This window comes from Leptinotarsa decemlineata, unplaced genomic scaffold (assembly GCF_025532065.1).
Source record: "Leptinotarsa decemlineata unplaced genomic scaffold, Ldec_3_MD MMD2_P_RNA_scaffold_5, whole genome shotgun sequence".
Lineage (NCBI taxonomy): Eukaryota > Metazoa > Arthropoda > Insecta > Coleoptera > Chrysomelidae > Leptinotarsa > Leptinotarsa decemlineata.
Genome location: NW_027412532.1, coordinates 8443643 through 8469054, shown reverse-complemented (window position 1 = coordinate 8469054; position 25412 = coordinate 8443643). Strand labels below are relative to the sequence as shown.

The window sequence follows — 25412 nt, the reverse complement described above, 5'->3', positions numbered from 1 at the left end:
AATCAAAACGCTATGCACCCTTGATGAACAATCATGTTGTGTCACCTGTTTGTTATTCAGTAAACTTATGGAGAGAAAACGCTATTAATTATCATAAAGTTACGGCACTACTTTTATGTTTGTATCAAAATAGGACATCATGTATTTACATGAAATAGTATGCCTCACCAAACAACAATTAAATAACTTTTCTCACACGTCATCAGAATTCGAAAGAAATCAACAACTGCGATACAGAGTGTCACAATCGCGTCATCCTCTGGGGTACTGTAATCAGAATTATTCAGAGGTATTCCTTGCCAGTTGAAACAACCCACTAGTAGGTAGGTATATCCAAAGTGAATAGGTCTATTTGACACTCCACCCGCGAGGGTTTTTTGTGGCTCACACCCATTGACAGAGTATATGTATGTTCCTCTATCGGCACAGAGTGTGTTCAGCTACCAGGACTGAATTTCCTTATGAACAATAATCCACTCCAAAGTTGCAAACCGTGGTACATTTTCCTTTATCTAGTGATGACCTGATCCTCCTAGGTAACCTGTATCCATCTAGGTAGGAATTTGCTGCTCCAAAATCATCATCTACATCTACAACAGCCATAATGGCATAATAAAGCAATTCCAGGAACGAAAACCGTAGCAACCTTCCCATTTGAGGGCGTCTATAAGTCAGTTGTACCTGACGATATATTAGATTCAGCAGTGCTAGCTGCATCTTCAGCCTACTAGTTATGTTAACAGCATCACTATTTGGAAAAGTGGTAAGTCCATACTCTAGATCCGATGTTTTGGGCAGTTGGTGTCGTTCAATCGACGTCCATCTCCTCTGCCGACCCAGGGTCGGATTTTTTGGTTACTTTATGGTCCGTGAAGTATTCCACAAGTAGATAGGAAAAAGATTCCCACATCATCATGACAAGGCTTTCTACGACGAGAGTGCCTTTGGTATCTCGAGTGCCTTAGGTATCTCGAGTGCCTTTGGTATCTCGAGTGCCTTAGGTATCTCGAGTGCCTTAGGTATCTCGAGTGCCTTCGGTATCTCGAGTGCCTTCGGTATCTCGAGTGCCTTCGCTATCTCGAAGGCTCTGTAAGCAACACTGAGTGGACACAGAGTCGTACATCCTTCAGCCACAGATACACACATCTTAGAATTTAGCAAGATATTCACTTCCATGGATGACACCTCAGCCGGCAGGGGTATTCTAACGCCCTCCTATGCAAGGCTCGAGCCCCTTAAAAAAGGGCTCAATCCTGCGGGTGTTATGTTAAAAAACTGATACCTAGGAGCAAGCATTATGTGGACAAGGAGGTTGCCCTCAAGGGTCTTATGTTAACGGACGATAAACTATGCCTTATGGATCATAACAGATGCAAACTACTTAGTCATACCAGTCTAGGATAAATACAATGTTATAAATTGATTGATGTAACCGTTACTACATGGTTGGAGACCATCATGAAAAATGTAACTTTCTATGTTTTACCTCTTTCAAATGAATAAAAAATAAATGAAAGTGGTAAAAACATAGAAATTTTCATTTCTAATTTTTCATTATAGTGATATAGTTACTGATAAATAGAAGATTTTTCTTTGTGAAAAATACTTTGATTTTTACGCAGTAACTTATCGGGGTAAACTAAAAAGTTTGCCCTTCTACACTTGTACAAAGTTCTCCATTATAATTTTTATATTTTTTCAGATTGTAGAAGGTAACAATTACCAAAAAAAAAAAGGTCGATAAAGAACAGTGAGGCGATATTGTAACAAATCGAACCGAGAAAAAAGGGCTTACCATATGCCCTTTCAAAAATATCATAGTAACATTCACCATGAGGATCAACATAAAGGGATCTCCAAAACGTCGAGGTGAGCAGATTATCGGAAGAGATTGAATACCTGGGAGCAATAATGGATCCAGAACTGATTTGGGTGACGATTATTCTCAGGCTCATCAACGGAAAGACATGGTGATGAAACCATATATGATGTATTGGCTTTACACAATGGCGGTTGAATCCATGTACGTCATTGGTTGAGTGGTGAAACAAGTGACCACTATCAACAACAGACAGGGTACAAAAACTGTGCAACCAAAACAATACATAGGTATTCGTTTTTCAGTCAGAATTGTATGATAGATATCCCGCAATGTACAAAGAATTTGAGGTATTGCTGAACACATGAGTGACGTACTAGTCTAGGAAAGCCTTGAAAAACTGAATAAACTGACGAACTGGATTAGTTTACCTCTTAACTGGGTGCCAGGATATTCAGAAATCATATGTGACAAAAAAACTGATGAGTGTGCTAGACACGGATCATTAACTGATGATTTGAATGGACCTATATTAGGGAGACCTCAGCTACAGGCATTGCACCAAATATACATGAATGTAAATGTGGTATCACAGCAAGCAACCAGGTCATTTACAACTAAAACATATCCATGAGAATAGGACATGTTCAAACTAGTACAGAGAACGAAATTGTTCAAATAGGCCTTAAAAATTGGGGAAAATGCAGGAACTATTACCAGTTCAACGAAAACACTTCCATTCACCTATGAAGACAAATACGTTCACAGAATTTTTTGAATATACTCATTTATTTGATACTAAAACATTTCTCCAAAGCAACCATGGGTCCATGTCTATCTCATCAAATGAAACAGATTTAGTCTGAGTATACCTAGATGTGGTCCGCGCAGTATACCTACTACTAATTGAACATACAACTCAAAAAGGTCGAAGAACCGATAGTTGCAGCTTTACCAATTGATTCAAATTTGAAAAATCTTCAATGGTCCGCCTTGGTGGGCCTCATTAATCCTTGACATTCGTGGATTGGTCTTCTGTCGATCGCATTGGTAGTGTCTTCATAAGGAGAGATGTCGTTGCTGACTCTGTCCCTTTGCTGATTTGCCTGAAGCTGAAGTCTCCGTTGTACATCCCTATTTTCAGCAGGTGTCCACTCATTGAAGTATTTCCAGTGAGTAGTCCTTTAATTATTCTGAGCCATCTCTGCTTTGTTGAAGCAGTTCTTCCGTTCTAGTTAACAATTTACTTTGGTTTGTATTTTATTCTACTTGAAGTGAAAGCTACAAAGGAAATCTCCATTTGGTAGTTATTGTTGAAGCCATACTTTGCAACAGACCGCTGTCAAGAACCACCATTGGTACAAACAAATCCCGATGCTCAATTTATTTAAAATGTTACGTTGAAAGTTCAGTGCTCGGCAGATAAATTCAACTGAATTTCACTTTTTCGGTTACTATCAATAGTATTTCAATTGTCCTACTGTAATTGAATAGAACTGGCTGATACTTGATGAAAATCCATATTAAAAAACTAATCAATACAGTTTATTGTATTATTTTCACTATAAGGGTTTTTACAAAAACCGCGACAAGTGTTTCGCTATACAATAGCTTCTTCAAGCTTATAGTGAAAATTATACAACTGTATTGATTAGTTTTTTTTATCCTACTTTAGAAGATAAAACTATCATCATTTAAAATATTATTGAAATGTTAGCGTTACAACTGCGATTTTGTCGTCACCGGAAATACCCCTCTGTCTGAGTCGAGGATTTGTTGATAATCTAGTTCACTAGACTACACTTATTTGAAATGAATATTTGGAACGCTTAAACTCAAGATAATTCTAGGCTCTCAGTAGTAATCTATTTGTCTGTTTGTTAGTGCATTTTTTTCTCTGAAAAATATGTTAGTTTGTCATATAACATAAAAGAATAGTTGATATTGTACTAGAGATCTGTATCTAAAAACTTTTCGAATTTCTGATTTTAAAAAAATATTACTTCTTTGATAATTTTCAAAATTCAATATTTTTATGTTTTTCTTATTTTCACTCAAATGCCAGTGAAAATCTTTTATTCATCATTACAAAGATACATGTTCACCTGCTTCTTTAAAACAAAAATGTATATACTACAAAATTCTCACTTAAGATTTTACGTATATCAATGGCTGATTTATTTTACCCGAGATTTTACCAATCTGACAAAATATTGTAACGTTTTTCCCCGTTGGTTGACCTATAATTAACTACACAACAATAATCAAACTTAACTTTATTTCACTTTAAATACAACAAACACCTAAAACTTCAACTATTATTCGAATGTCAATCGCCTTACTAGCTCGCTTCGCGTACCGCACTGTAACTTCCACTTGGCTGTGCCTATATGCTCGTGGCTAGCGTTTATATATCGTAATCGAATGCGCTAGGAAATTTTGCCGGAGTTCCATCGAAATCGGTAGCATTATTCTCGCTGCTTCTAGAGCGGCAGCGAACATGGTACATTCGTGCGCTCTTAGCTACGTCACAATTGGTTTATGGCTACCAGTGGCGGCCAGCGTTATTTTCTTTAGGGCATGACTTACAACAATATTGTAAATGAAGAATAATTATTTTTTCCAAGTATTAGTCACAATGCTTTTGATATTCAATGTGTTCTGTATCTGTAGAGTAGGGAGGGTGAGTGTAAGCCCACGCACTTAGGCCACATGTGACCCATTGTACATCCTCCCGAGGAGTTGTCCTCCTAGGTCATCGTCCATCCTGTCCTTTCCAGGAAGATGATCCTGGCAAGGTTACATCCTTTGATTTCATCCCATCTCTTTAAAGATTGAGCATACGTGTAACATTTGACTAGTTCCGCAATTGTCGAAGTCATCAGGCCGTGGGTGCCACTGGGTCCTAAAATTCTTAGTCCAGCCGCTTCCTTGGCTAAAGAGTCGGCAATGCGATTACCTTTACTCCTGTCGTGCCCTTTAACCCATCTCAGGATAATGTTATTATCTACCCAGGCTTTGGCTAAATCTTGGTGGCACTCTAGTGCTAGCCCCGAAGTAACACGCTGTCTGTTCAAGGCTGATAGTACTTGTCTGCTATCAGTGCAGATTGTTATAATTTTGCCAGAAATTCTTTTCTTGGTTATTTCTTTTGTGGCGATTGAGATACCAGCCAGTTCTGTTTGGACCACGCTGGTATTTCTTCCCATTCCCCACTTAATCCTTAGGCTTAGTGATCTGGAGTACACACCACATCCTGAGCCTTCTTTGGTTTTTGAGCCATCTGTATAAATCCGTATTGCATTTGTAGCATCTGACTCTGTGTTCTGTTTTATTTGTATTTTGTAGGGTTTATTAAACACAAACCTGGGTTCAATTGCATCACTTGTTGCCTGCAGCAGAGATTGCGCAGTAAGCGCTTCCCGCCATAGGCCCAGCCTCAATTGACCCATTCCCACTTCGAGGTTTACACCAGCCGTGCGCAATCGTACCATGGCCATTAACGCAACCTCCTTAACGTACAGATCCAGAGGGGTCAGACCCGTGATTGATTCCATTGCCGCGGTTAATGTTGTTCTCATGGCTCCTGTGATGTTTAAACAAGCCAGTCGCTGTATTTGATATAATTTTTGTATGGCCGTTGCTTGTAGAACTTTCGGTCCCCATGCAATGGCTCCATACGTTAACATAGGTCTTATTATTGCAGTGTAGATCCAGGCGACTACACGGGGTGAAAGACTCCATGCGCGTCCCACTGTCCTTCGACATTGCTCATAAGCCACGTATGCTCTTTTTGCTCTACTCTGTAGATGAGAGTTCCATGTTAGCTTCTTGTCGAGGATAGTACCAAGGTATTTCACCTCTTCAGAGAAGTTTAGTTTGTTTTTGAAGATTTCGGGAGGTTTTAAGCCCGTTAAACTTCTTTTCCTGGTGAAAAGGACCATCTCAGTCTTCCTGGGATTGATCGACAGTGAGTGTTTCTTACACCATGTTTCTATTAATTTGAGCCCATCCTGCGCTCTATCGCACAGTGTGTTTACAAATTTGCCGGTCTGCAAGATAACTATGTCATCTGCGTATGCAATTGTGTAGAATCCATTTTTGTTAAGGTGATTAATTAGGGTATACAGGACTATGTTCCAGAGAAGGGGTGATAAGACCCCTCCCTGTGGACATCCCCTCATGACCAGTCCTTTTACTGTGATGTCTTCTACATTAATACTTATTGCTCTGCTAGAGAGCATCTGGAGTATCCATTCTCCTACTACCAGGGGTTCATTCCTGGAGTGTAGTTGCTGGGTAATTGTTGGAAAGGTTGTTTTATCAAACGCTCCCTCGATATTTATGAATATACCCAGGGTGGATTCTTTGTTGTCAATGTGTTATTCTACGAGGTGATGCTCGAAAGGAAAATGTATTCCTTCAACTGGCAACAGTGTGACGAATGAAAAGACTGGCACACTGGTCATTTGCATTCGCCATACAAAACATAACATAATATTTGACCGAACTTGCTTAATGATTTCCGACCGATTATAGGGTGATGATGGTGAATTTGTGAATGTTTTTTGGTTACTTCTCATTGAAACAACACAATAAGAACCAACCTTCAATAGGCTATTACTCCGTTTGTATTGAAACATACCATTCTATTTATTTATTTATTTTTTCGTTCCCAAACCGATTGAAGGACAGGCCACCCAAACAGTCTTTTACGAGGTCCATTCAAAAAATAAGGTGAATTTTCATTCACTTTCATCAATTTCTGTTTTATACCCTTCATAGTAGTCCCCCACAGCCAGCGTTTTTTTTTCAATCCTGTAAGCAGTTCTGATATGGGAAAATTGTTCACGAATTGGTGGTAAAAATTCATCAAACTTGATCGGTTTACTATAAAAATGATAGTTACGCTCAGTACAAAAAATTGTCCACTGAAACGGGCGTGAGTCGTAGAACAGCTTAACGAATATAAAAAAGTACAAGTTCCATCCCTATTCATTTGGTGCAAGAACGAAAATGCAAAACGGTGCTCCTCTACATATCTCTCACGAAGTGCTCATATTATTTAAACAGCAGGTTTCTAGATCGCTGGAGGAATGCAGTTGAGTGGCCTCCTCAATTACCCGACATGAATCGTTTATAGTTTTTGCAAGATCACATACGAGGGTGGCCCCAGCAACATAATCTCCTTGCAGCTCTATACACTTTTCCCAGCTATGTTCAATAAGCTCATTACCATTTTTATTATAAGAACTGTCTTGCTCCACAAAGAAGCCATTAAATGCCGACATTACATCTTTATCGTCGGAAAATCTTTGACCACTAAGCCATTTTTTTCAAGTTTGGGAACAGATAATAGTCCATGACCTTGCCTACAGGTGAAACTGTCTTCGCCTTCTTAGGAGTCCCTTTCGAGTCCATTGTTTTGATTGTTCTTTTCTCTCGGGTGTAAATTGATGGACCCATGTTTCTTCGTCCATGGTTACGACGCAAAAATTCTGCATTTGTGGTATGAAACTTCACAAAACACTCAACAGATATCCTCAGCGCCCCATCTCGGGGGGGCAAACCGGCAAACCAATTGCCCGGGGCGGCAAAAATGAGGGGCTTCAAAATTGCGAGCGGCGCTGCCTCGGTGGCGAAAATTTTAAAGATGGTTAAACAAAAAAAAAACAAACCCTACACAAAAGTTATATTACTATTGACATCACTGAAATTTCGCCTAATATTTTAGCTGTGCTGGATACCTTGCACGTGCATACAGCACGATCGGGCATGAGGGCAGTGCGCGGTCGCGGACGAACCGCAAGATGGTTAGTGCGTACAGGCCTTTAGTTTCGTGGCGTTGGCAACACTGGTTGCATGCAACGGGCATTCCCATTGATCTGTCTTCTTATCTATAAACATTCAAAGATACAAATGGGTTTGTTCTGGTTCTACGAAATTCAGGTTCTAGGACGTCAGGATCATGCGCAGTTGATATAGAGCGTTCTGGTTTATTGAGGATAATTTCGGACTGATGAATCCTCTGTTCTGGTTTCGACTGCGAAATGATCCTAAACTGTCTTGAACCGTCCCGAATCGTTCTTGCTCTCGAGGCTGAACTGTTGAGAACTGTTCCACTTGCTCATGCGCATTCATGTGGAAATTTGTTTGGGCTATTTGCTAGGATGTTTATTTATTAATTTGATTTAATTAATTGATGATTGAGGGTAGATAACATTTCAACTGACTATAAGGATACGCTACATAACAAAATGGACATGATCAATAGTATTTTCTCGTCTTCATCTCTTCATATATACGATAGGTGGCACAGTGGTCTCCTCAACACTCAAAAGCGTTCTGGTTTAAACAAGTATCCGAGACTATTTCGGACTGTTTGAGATTTTTTGTTTGTACGCATTATGTCTTGCGCAGTTTCCGATGTTAGAACCAGAACAAACCTAATACATTTCTTTCCCTCACGCTAGTCAGTTGTAGTTTCTTTATATCTCTGTTGTTTTCTATTCTGTTAATTGAATTTAACGCGTATCTTTATCTACCTTACGAAATTATAAAAATATATGAATTATAAATTATAAAAATATGCGAATGTAATGTGTGGCGAGACTACTAAGTAAGTACTACCTTCTCTATAACACTTGTTTATAAAAATAAATAATGTGATGAAAAATTGTGAATAAAAAGTAAAATTTATTTTTGAAATGTACCGTATTGGGTATCAAATGTAAGGGCTTCATTATCACATACGATTATATAGGGTGACTTTTATTAAAATCTTGTCGGCTTAAGTTCGAAGAAAATTATTTCAATAAATACATAGAATTCATGTGCTTAGATTTGTTATTTATTTAAATATTCTTAAATATTTATACTGTTGCTTTGCACTTCAAAACCAAAGCTCTGGTTTGACTGAGTGAATCAGTACAATGTAAGTTTATATATGTATGATTATTATATTAAGTATTTCTGTAAATCAAAGTAACTGTTTTTCAATTTATTTTTGAACAAATATCTTAAAACGAAACTTATTTTGTTTCATTAATATCAGCAGGGAAAATTTGTATTTTTATAGGTTAAAATTGCACCATCTATGGAATAACGCATGGGTAAAAGACGAAATAGCTGGATCGGGCGGTGGATATCATTCGCAGGATTCCTACACAATATAATTAATGAAAGAAGTAAAGTTTCACTTTCATGGAACAGTCATCTTCACTGGTAGACATCCGATGTTTCGCCATAAGACACTTGCCCTAAGGCTCTTCAGTACCAAATTAATAATAATAATAATGAATTTATTCAGGCAAAGACATAAAATACACTGTTACAGGCACGAATAATATGTAAAATACATTGATACGATACATTGGTTACAATGATCCTAATTTATTTTGAACAAATTCAAGAAACCCACAAAGGAAATCCTGTGCGTGGGAATACATATCTGCTCAACTTTGATTTCTCATAATCGTTTCAAAATCGATGGATTGATGCTGTACCTACCTATGTAATTGAAATAAATATATATATATATATATATATATATATATATATATATATATATATATATATGTATATATAAATGATGTAGAAATATGTTAATGAAATATGTTAATATAAGGTTTAATAATTATTGAAAAAAAATAAGAAGAATAATATTACGTTTAATTGTGTCCTAATATTGTAAATAATGCAATGTTAGTTATTTTTCAGGTCAATAAGACTATGGATTGCATTGCGCGGTTTACTCATTAACCATTTCCGTACTTTAGACTTGAATAGAGATACCGAGTTGAGTATTTTAAATGAGTATGGCAAAATATTATAAATCTTTGGTGCAAGATATAAATGACATCTCTGTCCTATTGTTTTCAGCATACGGGGTATACTTAGGGAACATTCTTTGTATCTAGTCGGATAACTATGTTCAATGTTTTTGGTGTAATTGGATAATTAGATTATTAGAAAAAACACTCGGTTCGTTCATAAATACGACTTTTTGTCACGGAATGGGTCGAGAATCCACACATGTCATCGATGACAGTACGTAAATAACATTTATTCACTTATTTAATTGAATCCTAGTCATAGGAATCCTGTTTAAATTGAAAGTGTATATTTTTGGCCTTCTACTTCTCTATCTTGATACAAAAAATGTGGAAACCTTCGAAAGAAAGGAAGATATCAATTTAAAAAAAATTACTGTTTTTAAATTTTCTTGGAAAAGAAAAAAAGTTATTTATAGTAATACTGAAGGGATTCACTCACCTAAATCTATCGGGATAATTTTTCATCAACTGAATGGCAGCACTGTAGTCCGAAACCATATCAGCACACAGATTATTAGGTTGATCACAGTCTGGCTCTCCTGGACACCAATCTCTATGCTTCCGAGACTGGAGCGTGCCTCGTGGATCTCTCACTAGCAAAATCACCTTTACATTCAAACTAAAAATAAAGAATCATGCATATAGTATTCGTTATTTTTTATTTGATGCAAGAAACTTGGGTCACAACTGAAATATTAGTAATTTTTAATAAATTCCATTGAAAGAATGACTTACGTCAATTATAGTGTGACAATTTACAATTGAAGGTAACTCATATACAAATTGAACTGAGAGCTAACGGCAACAATGTTAAATGTTAGAACTAAATTCTCACCGGGGTCATTTTTATTGTCTATGCATCGCCATTGTAAATAATTGAAAAGTAAGATGATTCCATAAAATTTGCCCCCCGTAATGAGATAGCTTCTGCATATCGATAGGATGTACGAGCGAATGGGTAAACCAGTTCGTTAAATACTTTGAAACATCGGTAAACTGATCAACTCTTCGCAGGTCTATTATATTTGCGTCCTTAAAATGCCATAACTAGTCATTCGGTTTCTTCATTATCAAGCTCGTCATTATCTGCATAGGCGTAGTGTGTTCTGTTTCTTGTGAGTTTTGTATTTATTAAATATATTTTGTTATATTTATTAACTTTAAAATATAAGATAGAGTTGGCCGATACCTGTTTTTCAAAATACATTATCATAGATTTTCATCACATTCACACTTTATTGTGAGATAATTAGTTGACCTATCATTAAACACAGGTATAAATGTTCGTTAAACTCAGGTATAACTGCCATTAATTAGTTCCTAGAATATTATTAGTTTCTAGGTAGATGGTAATATTTCAAAAAGAATATATAAATCACAATGTATGTAGAATTCAGTTTGTTAGTGAACACGCTTGAAAAAGCTACTGTGCAGCGAAACACGTGTTGCGGATTTGTCAATCTGTTCTAGTGAAAATCTCACAATGAAGTGTTTTTCAAAATACATCAACTTTAAAATAGTTTTTGAGGTAAGTAAACAACTGACAAAGAGCTGAATACTATCATTGAATTTTATTATTTTTATAGTATTAAGATGGATGCCGTAGCAGGTCCAAGTAATGTACAAAGAAAGCGAAAGTTTATGTCGTTAGAAGAAAAACAGATTGTCTGTAGATTGTACGAAAATTTAAAAAATACACTCCGTACTGTGGAAGCTGTAGCCCAGTGTTCATTTTTAACGGGAATATCCGTGTCGACAATTGAACACATTGTACGTGAAAAAAAGGTTACTGGGATTGTGCAAGCTCCAAAAGTACATTGTCGTGGTAGAAAAAAAATTGAATTGGAAGAGTACCAGAAAAATTTTGTACGCTATACCATTCATTTTTACTTTTTTGAGAATAAAGCGTCAACCCTCTAATCCATTAGGACAAAGGTAATGGATAATGATCTCATTCCAAAAATGAGCAAAGAGAAATTAAGGAAAATAATAAAACAAGATTTAAAATTCCCGCTAATAACCCTCTGTGGTTGATGCGGTTCTTGTTTAAATAAAAAAAAAAAAGATTTAAAATTCATATATGCCAAACGATCCCGTAAATCTGTCTTATTAGAAAGAGAAGATATAGTCTCGAGCCAAATTCGTTAATAGTAATGGATAACGCTTCTTATCACAGCCGATTAGTAGAAGCTGCCAACTATGACCACCAGAAAAGCAGACATGCAGAGTTGGTTAGGACAAAAAGGAATTCCATTTTCCGAGGACATGGTTAAGGCCGAGCTTATGAGGGTCATTAAACAGCATCGTGGTAGATACAATAGCTCGTGCTAATTTTGGGCTCAAATTGAGGGTTGCGTAGCTCGTGAAAACGTAACATATAAAATGTCTGATGTCCAACGTTTATTAGAACTCGCAATGGAACGGATACGAAAAGAAGATTGGGCTAATGCTGTAGCCCAATAAGATCAAGGAAGAAGAGAAAATGTGGAGATTGGACGGGATGCTGATAGACACTGTTTCCGACCAAATAATAATAGATTTAAGTGTGACTGGGGATTCCTCTTCGGACGAGTCAATGGATTCTGAAACTTCATAAGCATAACATAGGTAATTATTTCTTTGCTTTGTAGTTCTCTTTCTATATAAAAGGAACATAATAATTATTTTGTAAATTTTTCTGTTTTTTTGAAGTACTGTATTAGGCATAATAAGTTTCACCGTTGACACGAGGTAGCGCCACCTACTATAACAATTTTTACGTAATTACCTATGTTTTTAAATAAATGTTAACATTATTTTGGTACGCCTCTGCAGAGTTGGTAAGAGGATTATCCGTTGGTCACTTCAAGTGCGACGTTGTTAATGAATCACCTTCAATTGAAAATTGTTATAGTATATCATACGTTTTCAGTATCTGGGGTTTATTCAAAATGGCATACCAAACATATTAAAATTTCTTCAACGAAAGTCATTTTTTGTGGTGGAAAATCAGTTTTTCATCGACCTTTTTTGGAGTTATCCACACCTTCAACAATCTGATGTAATGTTGGAGAAGTCATCAGATGAATTGGATACACGTTTATCGGAAGAAAACACATAGAAATAGATATCTTCACTATACATCGAATCATCATGCAAGTATTAAAAAAGATATAATAAATTGTCTTTGAAATAGAGCAAAAACGATATGCAATTCAACTGAAAATTTCAATAAAGAAATATCATTAATTAAATCTGTTTTGAAAAATAACGCTTATCCAGATTCGTTCATGAATTCAACGATAAATGCAATAGAAAATAAAGGGTCAATTAAAAACCAAACGACCATACAAACAGCTTCACAAATTCAACACATCCAACTCAACAATTACCGACACCTTTCAGAACTAAAGTTATAACTTACATTCCAAGACTATCTGAAAAAATAAGACGAATTGGAAATAGGTATGATGTTAGAACTACTTTCAAAACAAAAAATACACTGAAATCTATACTCACACATACAACAACAACACTGAAGAAATAACAAAAAATTGTATTCATGAGATACCTTGGTCTTTTGGTAAAAGTTATATTGGTGAAACTTCGAGACCATTGAAATGTGAAAAATCAGCCCCAACCCCGAATCCAATAATTTAAAGAAAAAATCCATAACGCTTTAAAATATTGTTTGAATTAGGATTTTTTCTGCCCGACAAAATATTTTGACATAGGCGTCTTTTCAAGTAGGTACGCTGAAATGAATACATTTCAAGAAAAAAATTCCCTTCCGAAGAATAATCGAAAGAGCTATGGATTTTTCTTTTAAACTCATTTAATTCGGGGTGGGGGTTGATTTTCTGCCCGACAAAATATTTTGGCATAAGGGTCTTATTCTGTATGCTGAAATGAATGCATTTCAAAAAACAATTTGTTCTGTAAATTCATGGTTGGCCATGTATTTGGTCCGTATTTTGGGAGCCGCTGATTATCGGATCTCCCGCTCATCGACAAATCCATGGCTAGAACTCGTGGCTGCTTTCACACTGATTTCAATTTCTTGCTTCTGTGAGCAATGAATATATCAATTCAGCGAACATTTTCATAAACTACATAAAACCAGAGTGTTTAGACGCAAAGACTGTGAGTCGCATTTTAATCAATGTTATACGAAAAGCCCTTGAAATAATGCAGCCTTGTTAATTAACACGATTTCCCATGAGTATGTTGAAGCGGTAACAACATACATTCCCCAAGGATCAAGTTGACACCCTCCTAGTTAGTTGTCACATTGTTTGGGATGGTTCTAGTTCGAGACAGTATACACAAAGCATTACTAGGAGATATAACACAACGTAGTTGATATATTTATGATGGAAAGATTATAAAGATAATGTTTCAACATTTGATGTCAATAGTCATAAAATAACCTTCATGTTATCAGTAAATCGAAAATAGTAGTTGGCGAAACATAACGAAACATAACAATAGTAGTTGGCGAAACGAAATATTATATTTATGTAAGAAATTGAAAATCGTGAAGAGGTATCACACTTAGAAGTCTTATAACTGCCATGGGTTTTAAATTTAATGTACATGGGAAAATAACAGGACTATAGTAAAACCAATAATGATTGAGAGTAAAGCGCGTTGTCATATCTAAATTTTACGTTACCAGTTTATAGCAGAATCAAAATATAGTAAGCAGTAGAGTTGTAGGTTGTGGCAAATTATAGATAATACCTACACAATACCAATACGATTAAAAGGTATTATTTATGACAAAAATCAGTAATGAGTAATACTTATACATTTCCTGATTACTGATCAGTTAAAATTCATTATTTTCTGTATAGTGTTAGATATTTATTATAACTAGTGGCAATGCTGCACGCAACGATATTTCTGTCTTTGTCACTTTACCGTAACTTCCATCTCATCATTGCAGTCCTCACTAATGTACTTGCAGCCATGAGCGTATCATTGGTTTGTGAATTATACAGCGTGAATTGTACGTTTTACAGTTAAGTTAGTCAGCAATCGACGTGTTGTGATAACAATTGGTGAAAATAATAGTGCTAATAAGTGTTTAAGCGTTACATAATTATATTTCTACACCGTTCTCAAACTACTCAAAAAATGGGAGACATGGTCGGGCCTTCCACGTCGAAAAAGGTAAAACGGTCGGAGTCTCGGTCAGTAAGAGAAAAATAAATTGTACTGCGAGTATTTCACTGTCTTGAAAGAGATCATCAGCCACCAAAAGATGACTTTGTGCATATGTGCTGTAATTCTACGTGTGTACCTCCGAATAACCAACCGGGCATTTCTACATCATTAAGTTCCACAATTACAAAAGATAAATTAGTTGATATGTGCTCTGATTATACCGGTGTACCAAAATCATCGATTTACAAAATACTAAGAGAAGCAGAAATTCATGGGGACGTACAAACGACAAAAACTAGTAGCGGACGAAAAAAAATCACAGTTGATGAAGAAGCCAAAACCAGTATACGCAGAACTATTCACAGTTTCTTTTTCAGAAATGAGCTGCCCACACTACAAACAGTTCTGGAGGCACTTAGCGATCATGAATTGGTCCCAAAAATGAGTAAAGAAACTTTTAGGAAACTTGTACACGAAATGAAATTTACGTACGGAAAAGTTGACAGGAAAAGCATTCTCATTGAACGTCAAGAAATAATAGCATGGAGAAGAAACTATCTAAGAAAAATTGACGAATTTCGGAAGCTCAAAAGAAAATTGTACTTCATGGACGAGACATGGGTTAACCAAGGATATACGGTCAAAAAAGTATGGCAGGATGGTAATATAACAAGTGCACGACAAGCCTTTATTGAAGGTTTGTCAGTTGGGTTAAAACAGCCATCTGGAAAAGGTAGTCGTCTGATAGTTACGCATATAGGAAGCGACAGTGGATTTTTACCAAATGGTGAATTAATATTTAAATCTAAGAAAACAGGCGACTATCATGAAGAGATGAATGCGGAGGTGTTTGAAAAATGGTTTGAAGGCATCATTCAACTTGTGGAACCTGGGTATGTCATCGTCATGGACAATGCCCCATACCATAGTCGACATTTAGAACCATTACCGAAACAATCATGGAAAAAAGCAGCAATTCAAGAATGGTTAATTAATAAGAACATCCAATATAACAAAGATAGTTTAAAGGCAGAACTACTTCAGCTAACAAAATTAAACATAGACAAATATAAAAAATTCGCAGTGGATGAAATGGCGTTAAGTCGTGGAATTACAGTTTTAAGGTTACCAGCATATTCAAATACAGTTGCTCTGTTAAATTTTGATCAATAAATAGATATCCTACAATATGGTTTCCTAATATTGATAGATTGTTGAGGTGATATATTTCTACTAGTAGATTGTTGAGATGATATCTTTCTACTAGTAAAACCGAGAACTAAATGAGAATATTCTACCTGAACAATGATGTTTATTGTCTTATTGACATTTTTTGTCGTGTTTATAAACAAAAAATAAAACAAACCTTATCGGGTTGTTGGAATTGCCCTATGGCAGATAAAAAGGAATATTTCTAGAAATATCGATAATGTGTTTGTCTTCAGGAAATTATTAAATATTCCGCCATTTTGTAGTAGGTGAAGATATTTACTGAAGATATTGTGAAGTATTCGTCAGGAGCTTCAAAATGATGTGTCACAAAACCCCCCCTTTCCATTAAATTTTTTCCCCCAGATGGCACCCAGTCGCCATTTTGAAAGTTTCATCTGTCAATTTCACTTCAAAATAAAGTATTCATGAATTAACTTCATTACCCCAAATTTCAATTTTTTTGAGTTGACCCGTTCAAAAAATAAAAGGGGGGGGACATTAAATGAATGCACTGTATGTACTCACCACAGGTATTAAAATGTATTGGTATAACTGAATAAATTCTGCAAGCCAATGGCAGTTAAATCTGATTGGCCAGCATAAGGAATCTTGTTCATTTCACCCAATAGAAATAAATGTGCATGGTGATCATGCTTTGATCAGGCACCTATCATTGTTTGGTTTACTTTATTCGTTGGATGGACAGAGTTTATTACTATATACCACATCCGTCAAGATTAAAAAAAGTGTTTTACCAAATGATATTCGTCAGTATTCATTAGTTACTGAGACAGCTACCATGAATGTATGACCTAATCCAAAAACTTTCCATAATTCATCCATCAGGTGATATAAAGAATCAGTCAATGATATTTCAGTGTCAAACAAAACTTTCATAGTCAATCAATGTCACAGTCAAAAAATCAATGTCAGTAAATGTCATGGTCAAAAAAGTATTTATTGATTGATTGCAATTTGCCATTAGGAATATATCTTTTTTAAGAAATGTTATTGAAATTAATTTAGTTTCTGCTGCAATTGAAAAGTCTTTCTTCTCTCTTTCCTTCTGTTTTAATTTTCAAATCAAAGCGTTTTTCAGTTTTTGTGAGTCTTGGAATCCTTAAATAAAAAAATTGTTTATTATTTGATTGATTGCAATTTCCCATTAGAAATATCTTATTTAAAAAGACGTTGCTGAAATTAATTTAGTTTCTGCTGCAATTGAAGATTCTGTTTTTCCCCTCTTTCCTTCTGCAGTAATCTTCAAACCAAAACGTTTTTTAGTTTTTGTGAACCTTGGAACCTCAAATTATTAGAATATTTTCAGGCAGTGCAGTGATACTATGTTACAGACAGTTTACTCAAAATATATGCTTTATTTCACTTATTAGGTAATGTAGGTCGAGATATAGGTACTGTCTTTAATTGTAACTTCAGTTGAACCACAATTGGCGATACATTTCAGTGGCTTTTTTATTTTCAAAATATGATATTTACTACATCCATGATGAAGAAGGCAGGAACAATCACCGAAACGTGGGCATTTGAAATTGTGAATTCCGGGCTAGTCAGGTATGGTAGAATGAAACCTAAAGTACCAAATGCACTCACTAATGTGGCTGTAGCACATGAGAAGGTTAGTAATCTACTCTACTTGACCACAGCTTTCCAGCCCGGATGTTGTTCTCTTCAACAGTGTAGTGATTTTTGAGTCTTTGAGTTCACTTGCTCTTGAGAATACTACCTACAATGTCTTTGGACGTGAGAAATACTGTCACAAATATGAATTTATAAAAAATATTCACATAACAATAATAATATGAAGTTTATTTATCATGAATAGACAAAACATGAAAACAGGATATCTCCAATCACAAATAAATATAGTAAACCACAAGGACTAATCTGCATGTGGTGTAAGACTTCAAATTACTTATTTTGTGCCCAAGTGAATATTGAAACACTAATTCTTGATTTTTTTTTGTTGAACATTCAGCAGTTCACTAAAAAGTTTTGGGCCTGGGAAAGTATATCGTTTATGTCCTAAATTTTCAACTATTTCATGCACTATAGTCTTAGTTCTTTACCTCTGTTTGTTCAGCATATTCATAAATAAAAATATGCCCCTCCAATTCAAATGTTTTATAATATTATGTACTTACTTGATTCATATGTTGTACTGATCTGAAGATTCAATTGATAATTATGAAAATACAACAAATAAACCACTTTAAGAGAAATGACACTTTCTTAACAGAAGATTTAATACAACTATGTACAATGTGTTTCGATTATTTATCAATACTTACTCTTCATCTTCTAAGAGACTCTCCGCCAACCACAAACGCAATCTAACAGTCTTCATCGATTGAAATGGAAACAACCTACACATTTCGTTCAAAAAAGTGTAATTCCAACAATACTGTGGATACATTTCACACTGGTTCCACAAGCGAGTATTATGAGTGAATAAATAAACGTGAGACATCCCATATTCCAAATAACTATATAAACTTGTATAATCACAGTTGAGTAATCTTCTGAGTGTCTGAAGTGCCGTTTCAGCATGGGGAGAGCCCCGAATCTGCATTATGCCGTACTCCAGCAGGGGTTCGTAGTGATAGTAGTTACCAGGCAGGGAGTTTATGATGTCTCCCAAAAAAGTAGACCCCGATCTCCATGTTGTTATGATAATGGTCCTAACTGGCTGGCCACCAGTGAATAATGTATAATCTTCGAGGTTATCTCCTTCGGGAAACTGGTAGTCATGCAATTCACTAAGTAAAAGATTTCGTTGCATTGAGATCACATCTTGTATGGTTGGTGTCGGGACAGTAAAATTATTGGAGACTCTGAAGCTCTCTTCTAAATCAATCAGCTGTTGATATTTGGGAGATCTGCGATAGTTTGTCGTTTCTTTCTGACTGAAAGCTATCAGCAAGAGACATAATAGCGCGACTATGCTTATACCGAATATCTCATTTCTTCGAACCATTCTGCTACCGGGCTATCCCATAGTCTTATTTCTCTCCCACATTTGGAGTTAATAATTTCTATGGTTATTTCATCTCATAAAAAAATCTCGAAAATACCCCTTCGTTTTCATTACAAGTTGACGATTTTTTTCTCGGCTACTCGCTACTATTCATTGAAGTTCAAGACATCCTAAAGATTGCAGGTGTTTATGCACCAAAATACCACCAATTCGACCCAACAACCCATCCGTATCCGTCAAAATTTGGAGGTTGGATTTGGCATTAATCAAAAACACAAAACACCAATCACTGAAAACCGCTTATCCGATGTTTCTGCTAACTTCACTATAATCACAACCCCGTTTCTTGTCATTTACACTGAAAAACTGTCTACTATGTACGTCCCAGAAAAATTGCATGGTTCATCCCCACCTCTTTGAAAAGGAATGTTGACATAGACAAAGAAGACATGGTTATATTGCCGGTAACGGCAAAACCTGAATTAAGCTATGAAACTTAGAGGACCTGGTTATTATGTTAATTTTATAAAGCTACTATAAGAGCCGTTATTTGGAACATAGGATTGGTAGATATGATAGCATTTGTAACTATGTTAGTGTTCACTGTTGTAGCCGATTACAGCTGCAGCAAACAACAGGGAATTTAAATTTTATGAGTTTTCAAGAATAAAAAATAAGATATTTTCTTTTCAAGTCAATTTACGTATAGGCTTGAATACCAAAAGATACATAAAATATATTTTCCATCGTTTAAAGAAGAGTGGAGTTTGAAATGGATTTTTTCGTTAACCAGCAAATGTCTCCTTATGATCCCCTTATGATGCCAAAAGTCATCCGGATACCATCTGACCAATTTGACGAAACGAATATGAAAATAATAATATAGTTCATTCATCAATACACAAGTGAATATAAACAATTGCCTTTTTTTATGAACAAACAGACAATATTATTAAATTAAATTATTAAAATGTAAGTCACAAAAAGGATTTGAAGCCTTATAATTTCTTGATATATATATATATATATATATATATATATATATATATATATATATATATATTTATATTTATATTTATATTTGCGTTAACAATTGAATTAATTTTCAATATATCTATTAATAATTTCGAAAGAAAAGTTTCTCATAGGAGTTCCAAATTATCCAAGATTTGATGTATTTCTTGAAAGAGTGCAAATATTTTAATTTTTTTTTCATCAGGAATTTTGTCAAGAAGTAAGGGAGTATATTTTAATATTTTTTTCCTACAATTATGTCTGTTTTATCTTTTTTAAGATTTTTTTAAATATCTTATGAGGAGTATTTCAAAATAATTTTCCAATTATAACAATTCGTATCTTGAATAGTTGTTTTTTTTATAATAAAATATAAAACTTGACAAATATCTGATGTTTTCAAATGAACTTTTCTTACAACCTTAATCGCCAAATCTCAATTAGGATTAAATCAATTAAAAATATAATGTTTCAATCAACATCAATACTCAATTTGAGTTTTCTCAAACCCAGTAGTTCATTGATCAGAATATTTTTCCATAGGTACAAAATACCTATATTACCGTCCGTTAGGAGCACAACCACTTCCTGTTTTCAAAGCAACTGGAGAAGGGAATATTTTTTAATTTTGGGCATTTGTTTTCAGTAAACAATACAGGACATCAATTGACGCACAGAAATGCCGTTGCCAGTTTAGTCAAAAATCAAGTACATCTTTTTTTGGGCTGAGATATAATTATTTTTTAAATAAATAGACAAAAAACATCTGTTTCCGACATCTATGTTTGAATAGCAGAACCTTTTATGTTTTTGAATAGTAGATATTAGAAAATGGCAATCTACGTTGGTTTATTTCTTTTTGTAAGAGGATGTCGCTGTCCTTTTAAAATTCAAACGAATCTTTCTCTTCAAACGATGGCGATGGATTAAACGTTGCTTAAAGAGAAGGAATCACATTGAATAACGGTGTTAGTATTACAATGTAGTATATTTGAACCATTTTGTGATATAAATAACCTTGACTCAAGTAGTATAAGTTTTTATAAACATTCCTTGTAAACTCCAACAATATTTGAGTAGGGAATCTCAGCAACTGCTCCACAAAGTTGATGTTAGTTGTAGTATATTTGTTAGTATCATTTCAATTCCTAACTCGATTGAAAAGAATCAACTAACGTATCACAATATGCTTCATGGGTCTGTAGAAATTCCCTCAGAGAAGTATTAATTGACTGACTGAGCGGATTTTACCTACAAAATAGAAATTGTTGAAAGAATAAATACTTTTTGAGAAAAATTAATATTTACCTTATTAAATTAAACTTATTAACTTATTAAACTAAAACAAAGTGACATGTTTTGAATAATAAACATGTAAACTACATCTTCTCGATATTTATTTGTTGGTTTGTTTATTTATCCTGTACATTATTTACAGAATATCACTCGTTGATATCTCATAGCAGATATTGGAAAAAATATAGAAGCATAGGTTTTTTATTACTTAAAACAAGTGATAAAATTACTAGATTCGGTTTAAAATTGTGAGTCACTCATCAGTCACAATTTCAAATTTATAAAAGTGTGTGGATTCAAATTCTTTTTCCTGATGAGCGAATAATCTCAAATGAATATGTACACACCTTGAATTTTCAGAACAACTACTATTTTGAAAATCTACTCATTTGGAACAACCAGACAAAAATGGGTTTTTGGAGAAGTATACACGAACCAATTACACACTCAGTTTGTGAAATGTTCTGAAGGAAGATATTCAGTAAAGTTAATATTTGTAGAATAATTAAAGTCTTACGTTGTTGAAAATGCATGTAGTTGCTACATAGAAAGCGAGAATCTAGTTTTGGCGTCTTGCTATTAAAAAGTGTGCATAAACTTTGAAATTTTAACGTCAGGTCAACTTTTTGTAAAGACATTTTCCTCAGTGACAGTGTAGTATTGGATGGAAATGTCCGAGAATATATAGATTATACTTAGGTTGTAATACCTAGCAAAAGCTATGTGTGTTAATTACATATTCTAGCTTGGGGTATAGATATAAAACTTTCAATTCAGAAATCAAACGAAGGTCCTTTGCCTCATTCAATGTAGCATCTCCACCAGCCGAGATGATGTTTATATAAATCCATCTGGGTGTTCTTGTGCCAGACGCACCGGCATGAAAAAACTTTCCTACTTATCGGAATTCAACTAAACGGGCAGATAAACATATCGGTCCAAACCTTGAAATCTGTAGATTGCAAGTCAAGCAAAATATGCGTTTTCCATTAAACCAGTGGTGTTGGCAGTTTTTGGGGCAGTGTTCGGGGAGTCTTTGCCTGAGTCAGTCGTGCGGAAAATTATTTGGAAGTAAGTCTTCCTGTACTAAGAGAAGGGTTCGCGAACTTGGGAGCTGGAAGAGTTCTCTCGACGGTCGGTTAAGAGCGATATTTTGTTTTGGGAGATAGTTTTCCTGAGTTGAATCTTTAAAAAGTTTGAATATTTGAAAACAAGCGATTAATGCGATTCTGGATAGTCTTTCATTCTGTCGTAAGAATAAAGAAATGTGTAAGATTCGAGCGGAAATCGATCAGTAGTGCGAAAATTAAATCAGATAATAATTAAATAGGCCGAAACCATGTTGTATAAACGAGTTGTAAAATTTGAGGTGAAATTTTGATACGATATTTTTTTTGGTAATCTTCAGAGAAGAGCTAGGAAAAGGCAGCGGTGTGTCAAATGAGATAGTTATAACAATCAGTATACAGACTAAACCTAATAATTGAGTCATAGTTATTTGGTGGTCAGAAATTATTGGCCAAACTAGAGTATTTCGTCACTTTCGTATATGATAGTACTTAATTTACGATGAAGGCACTAACTTTGAGTTTTATTTTCGAGATTTGGTTATTGTTATTTTCTTATTATTTTGGATTTTTTATTTGTCTATTTTGTTGTGTCATTTTCTTTATTTTTGATTATAGTAGTTCCAAGGAAAGCTGACTTTCATTTCAAAATCTAACAGAGTACCTTTTAGAAAAAAGTGATTGTGAATTATGAAGCTCTTTCTAACTGCTACCAAATACCCCGTCTTCGTGGGGAGGTGCGAACTCAAGCCTCCATCGGAATTTCCTCAATATTCAAATTTTGATGAGGAGAAATCCTCATTTGGTGACAGCGGCTGCAAAATTTTATTTAAATATAACTAACACGGTAATAGCGAGAGGGTTACCGTAGGATGATAGAAAGTTAACAACGTATTATTCCACTGGTGGCCCAACTATAAACCCGTACCTACGCACTTATGAAAACATTTGAATTCGTTGTGAAGTTGAAAGTAAAGAACTGACTTTATAATTCACTGAAAGAGCGAGTGTCACTACTCCTGCATTTACCTCTCTCGCCCATGGCTAGTAGAGTCAGTGAGAGAATTCTGTCATCTTGTAATAAAAATCGTTCAACAATACGGTATTCCAAAATCAACATCACCTTTTCTTGATATTTCTACCCCCCGAAACTCATAATTAGCTGTTGAAATATTTCACACTTCTTGATTGTTTATAAATTCAAATGCGAAGTATTCGAAATTACGTGTTTGAGGTCGGAATAATTCAAGAAACGTTATTGAGGGTGACTAAACCTACCCTCATCGGAGCCGAGTTCAACCCTGCCTAACGCTTCCTATTGGACAGTCCGGCGTCAAGCAACTAGCGACTGGCTCTGGCTCATTTCACACGAAGAACGAGATGGATTTCAAGCCGCTATCTTTGCCTATATCTGCGTTTACGTCCGGTTTGTGACTTTTATTTGTTTGTATTTTAGTGCTTCGCGATTCAACTAAATTTCGGGGTGTACTAAGGAACTATATATCGTATTACAAGGCTCTGAATCACGGTTAGTTGAAGATTTTTTCAGGACAAGAAAATGTATGTTTAATTAACTAGTTTGTGTATAAATATTGTGCTAGTTTCCCTGGAACAATTTTAGAAATATAGGCGAATGTGGTAAGATTTCATTTTTTTTGGACCTGATTTATTTATTAATGGTGTTGTCAATTCATTGAATTGTATATGATACTATGTTGAATCCACCCCTTCAAAGAGGTTAGGTAACGATTCTTAACAGATGATAGAAAAAAGGATATTACTTTCCAGATGTTTATTCATTCAATATTTGGGAAGGTAATTCTTTATTTTATTTTGGAACGAAACACTGCTATAGAACATAAAAACAGCTTCTTGAAAAACACAACTACAATTGTTTACTATTTTTTCAAATTCAAATTTTGATAAAACATTTTGATTGCTGAGTAGTCTACCGATTGCCTGTTTTATGAGAATATTTGAAATTGAAATTCACCAGATAGTTATCTATAGATAATGATGGACATGTAAATAAAGAAAGAGTAATACATATGTGTTGTAGTGATGCTACATGAATGAAGCTGAGTCCAGGGCTGTAAGAGATAAAAATGGCCCATGCACTTTATTTGGAATATATTTTTGCAGTTAGCAGATTTCTATGGAATTCAACACCTTTTGAGGTCATAGCTTGTTTTGTTGTAATGTATTGTCAAATTTTGCTCTCAATTTGATTTCAATTGAAGTAGAAGATTCCTATCCTAAGTTTTGCTGAAATAAATTTCAGGTTTAAATTGAAAGGAATATAATTTTAGGAGAAATACATTTTTGAGAACTGAGGATGTAAGTTAAATTTTATCTCTTTCATATACTATATTGTGTAGCAATTCTGTGAATGATATCTGATTCAATTACATAACGAATGTTTGGAGTACAAACTGAAAAGGGGAAAAATGTTTTTGTATAATTCAATGTCCGTGTAAAAGTAGTTGTTGTGGAAGAACTTTTTCTTTGGCGTAATTCAATGTTTATATGAAAGTACTTTTTTCGAGAGGGATGTTTCTTCCAAATGTGTGTCTGAAAGTAACTGCTATTCATAAAATTGATTGCTTTCTACTTTCCTTTGGTAGTTTCATACATTTTTTGTATGAAGTTGGAAAAGTAGAAAGCCAAAACATTCCTTTGGCAAACATTTTTGGTGTGTATAACGAGATGAATAAATTCAAGAAGACATATTGATAAAGAATTATTCCTATAACTTTTCTAACTTTTCTAGTATTCTGACAATTAAGGGAAAATTTGGAAAAACCAAAATTATTTCTCAGGATATTTCGAATACCAAAAATATGTGTTTCAAAAAATATGTTTTAAATATGTTTTTTCCGTTAACCAGCTGTCGCACCCCTACGAACGATAACCCTCAGAAGTCGAAACTTGTGCGAGCTAAGGACTAACGAGGTCTTAGCTTTTAACGTGTGGTTCCTAACACGGAGCGTTCAGCCTGCAGCTTGAATCATCGACTCACACATTGG

General features: G+C 34.8%; 2 protein-coding genes across 5 annotated transcripts in view; one reads left to right on the top strand and one right to left on the bottom strand.

Annotated features, from left to right (window-relative positions):
- LOC111508365 (carbohydrate sulfotransferase 5) overlaps window positions 1–19435 on the bottom strand; it is a 36145-nt gene extending 16710 nt beyond the window's left edge. For both annotated transcript variants that reach the window (XR_012464076.1, XM_074169473.1), the window contains exons 1-2: window positions 18324–19435; window positions 10094–10273 (exon numbers count right to left, since the gene is read on the bottom strand). Coding sequence is in view for 1 of the 2 variants with exons in the window: in XM_074169473.1 (XP_074025574.1) it covers window positions 10094–10273; window positions 18324–19009 (866 nt within the window). In the remaining variant the exon portion in view is untranslated. The remainder of the gene's footprint in view (window positions 1–10093; window positions 10274–18323) is intronic.
- A 4318-nt stretch (window positions 19436–23753) lies between these two features.
- Window positions 23754–25412, top strand: part of LOC111509348 (beta-1,4-glucuronyltransferase 1) — a 166563-nt gene continuing 164904 nt past the window's right edge. For 2 of the 3 annotated variants that reach the window (XM_074169470.1, XM_074169468.1), the window contains exon 1: window positions 23754–24024. The gene's annotated coding sequence lies outside the window, so the exon portion shown is untranslated. The remainder of the gene's footprint in view (window positions 24025–25412) is intronic. The other variant, XM_074169469.1, reaches the window with a different exon arrangement.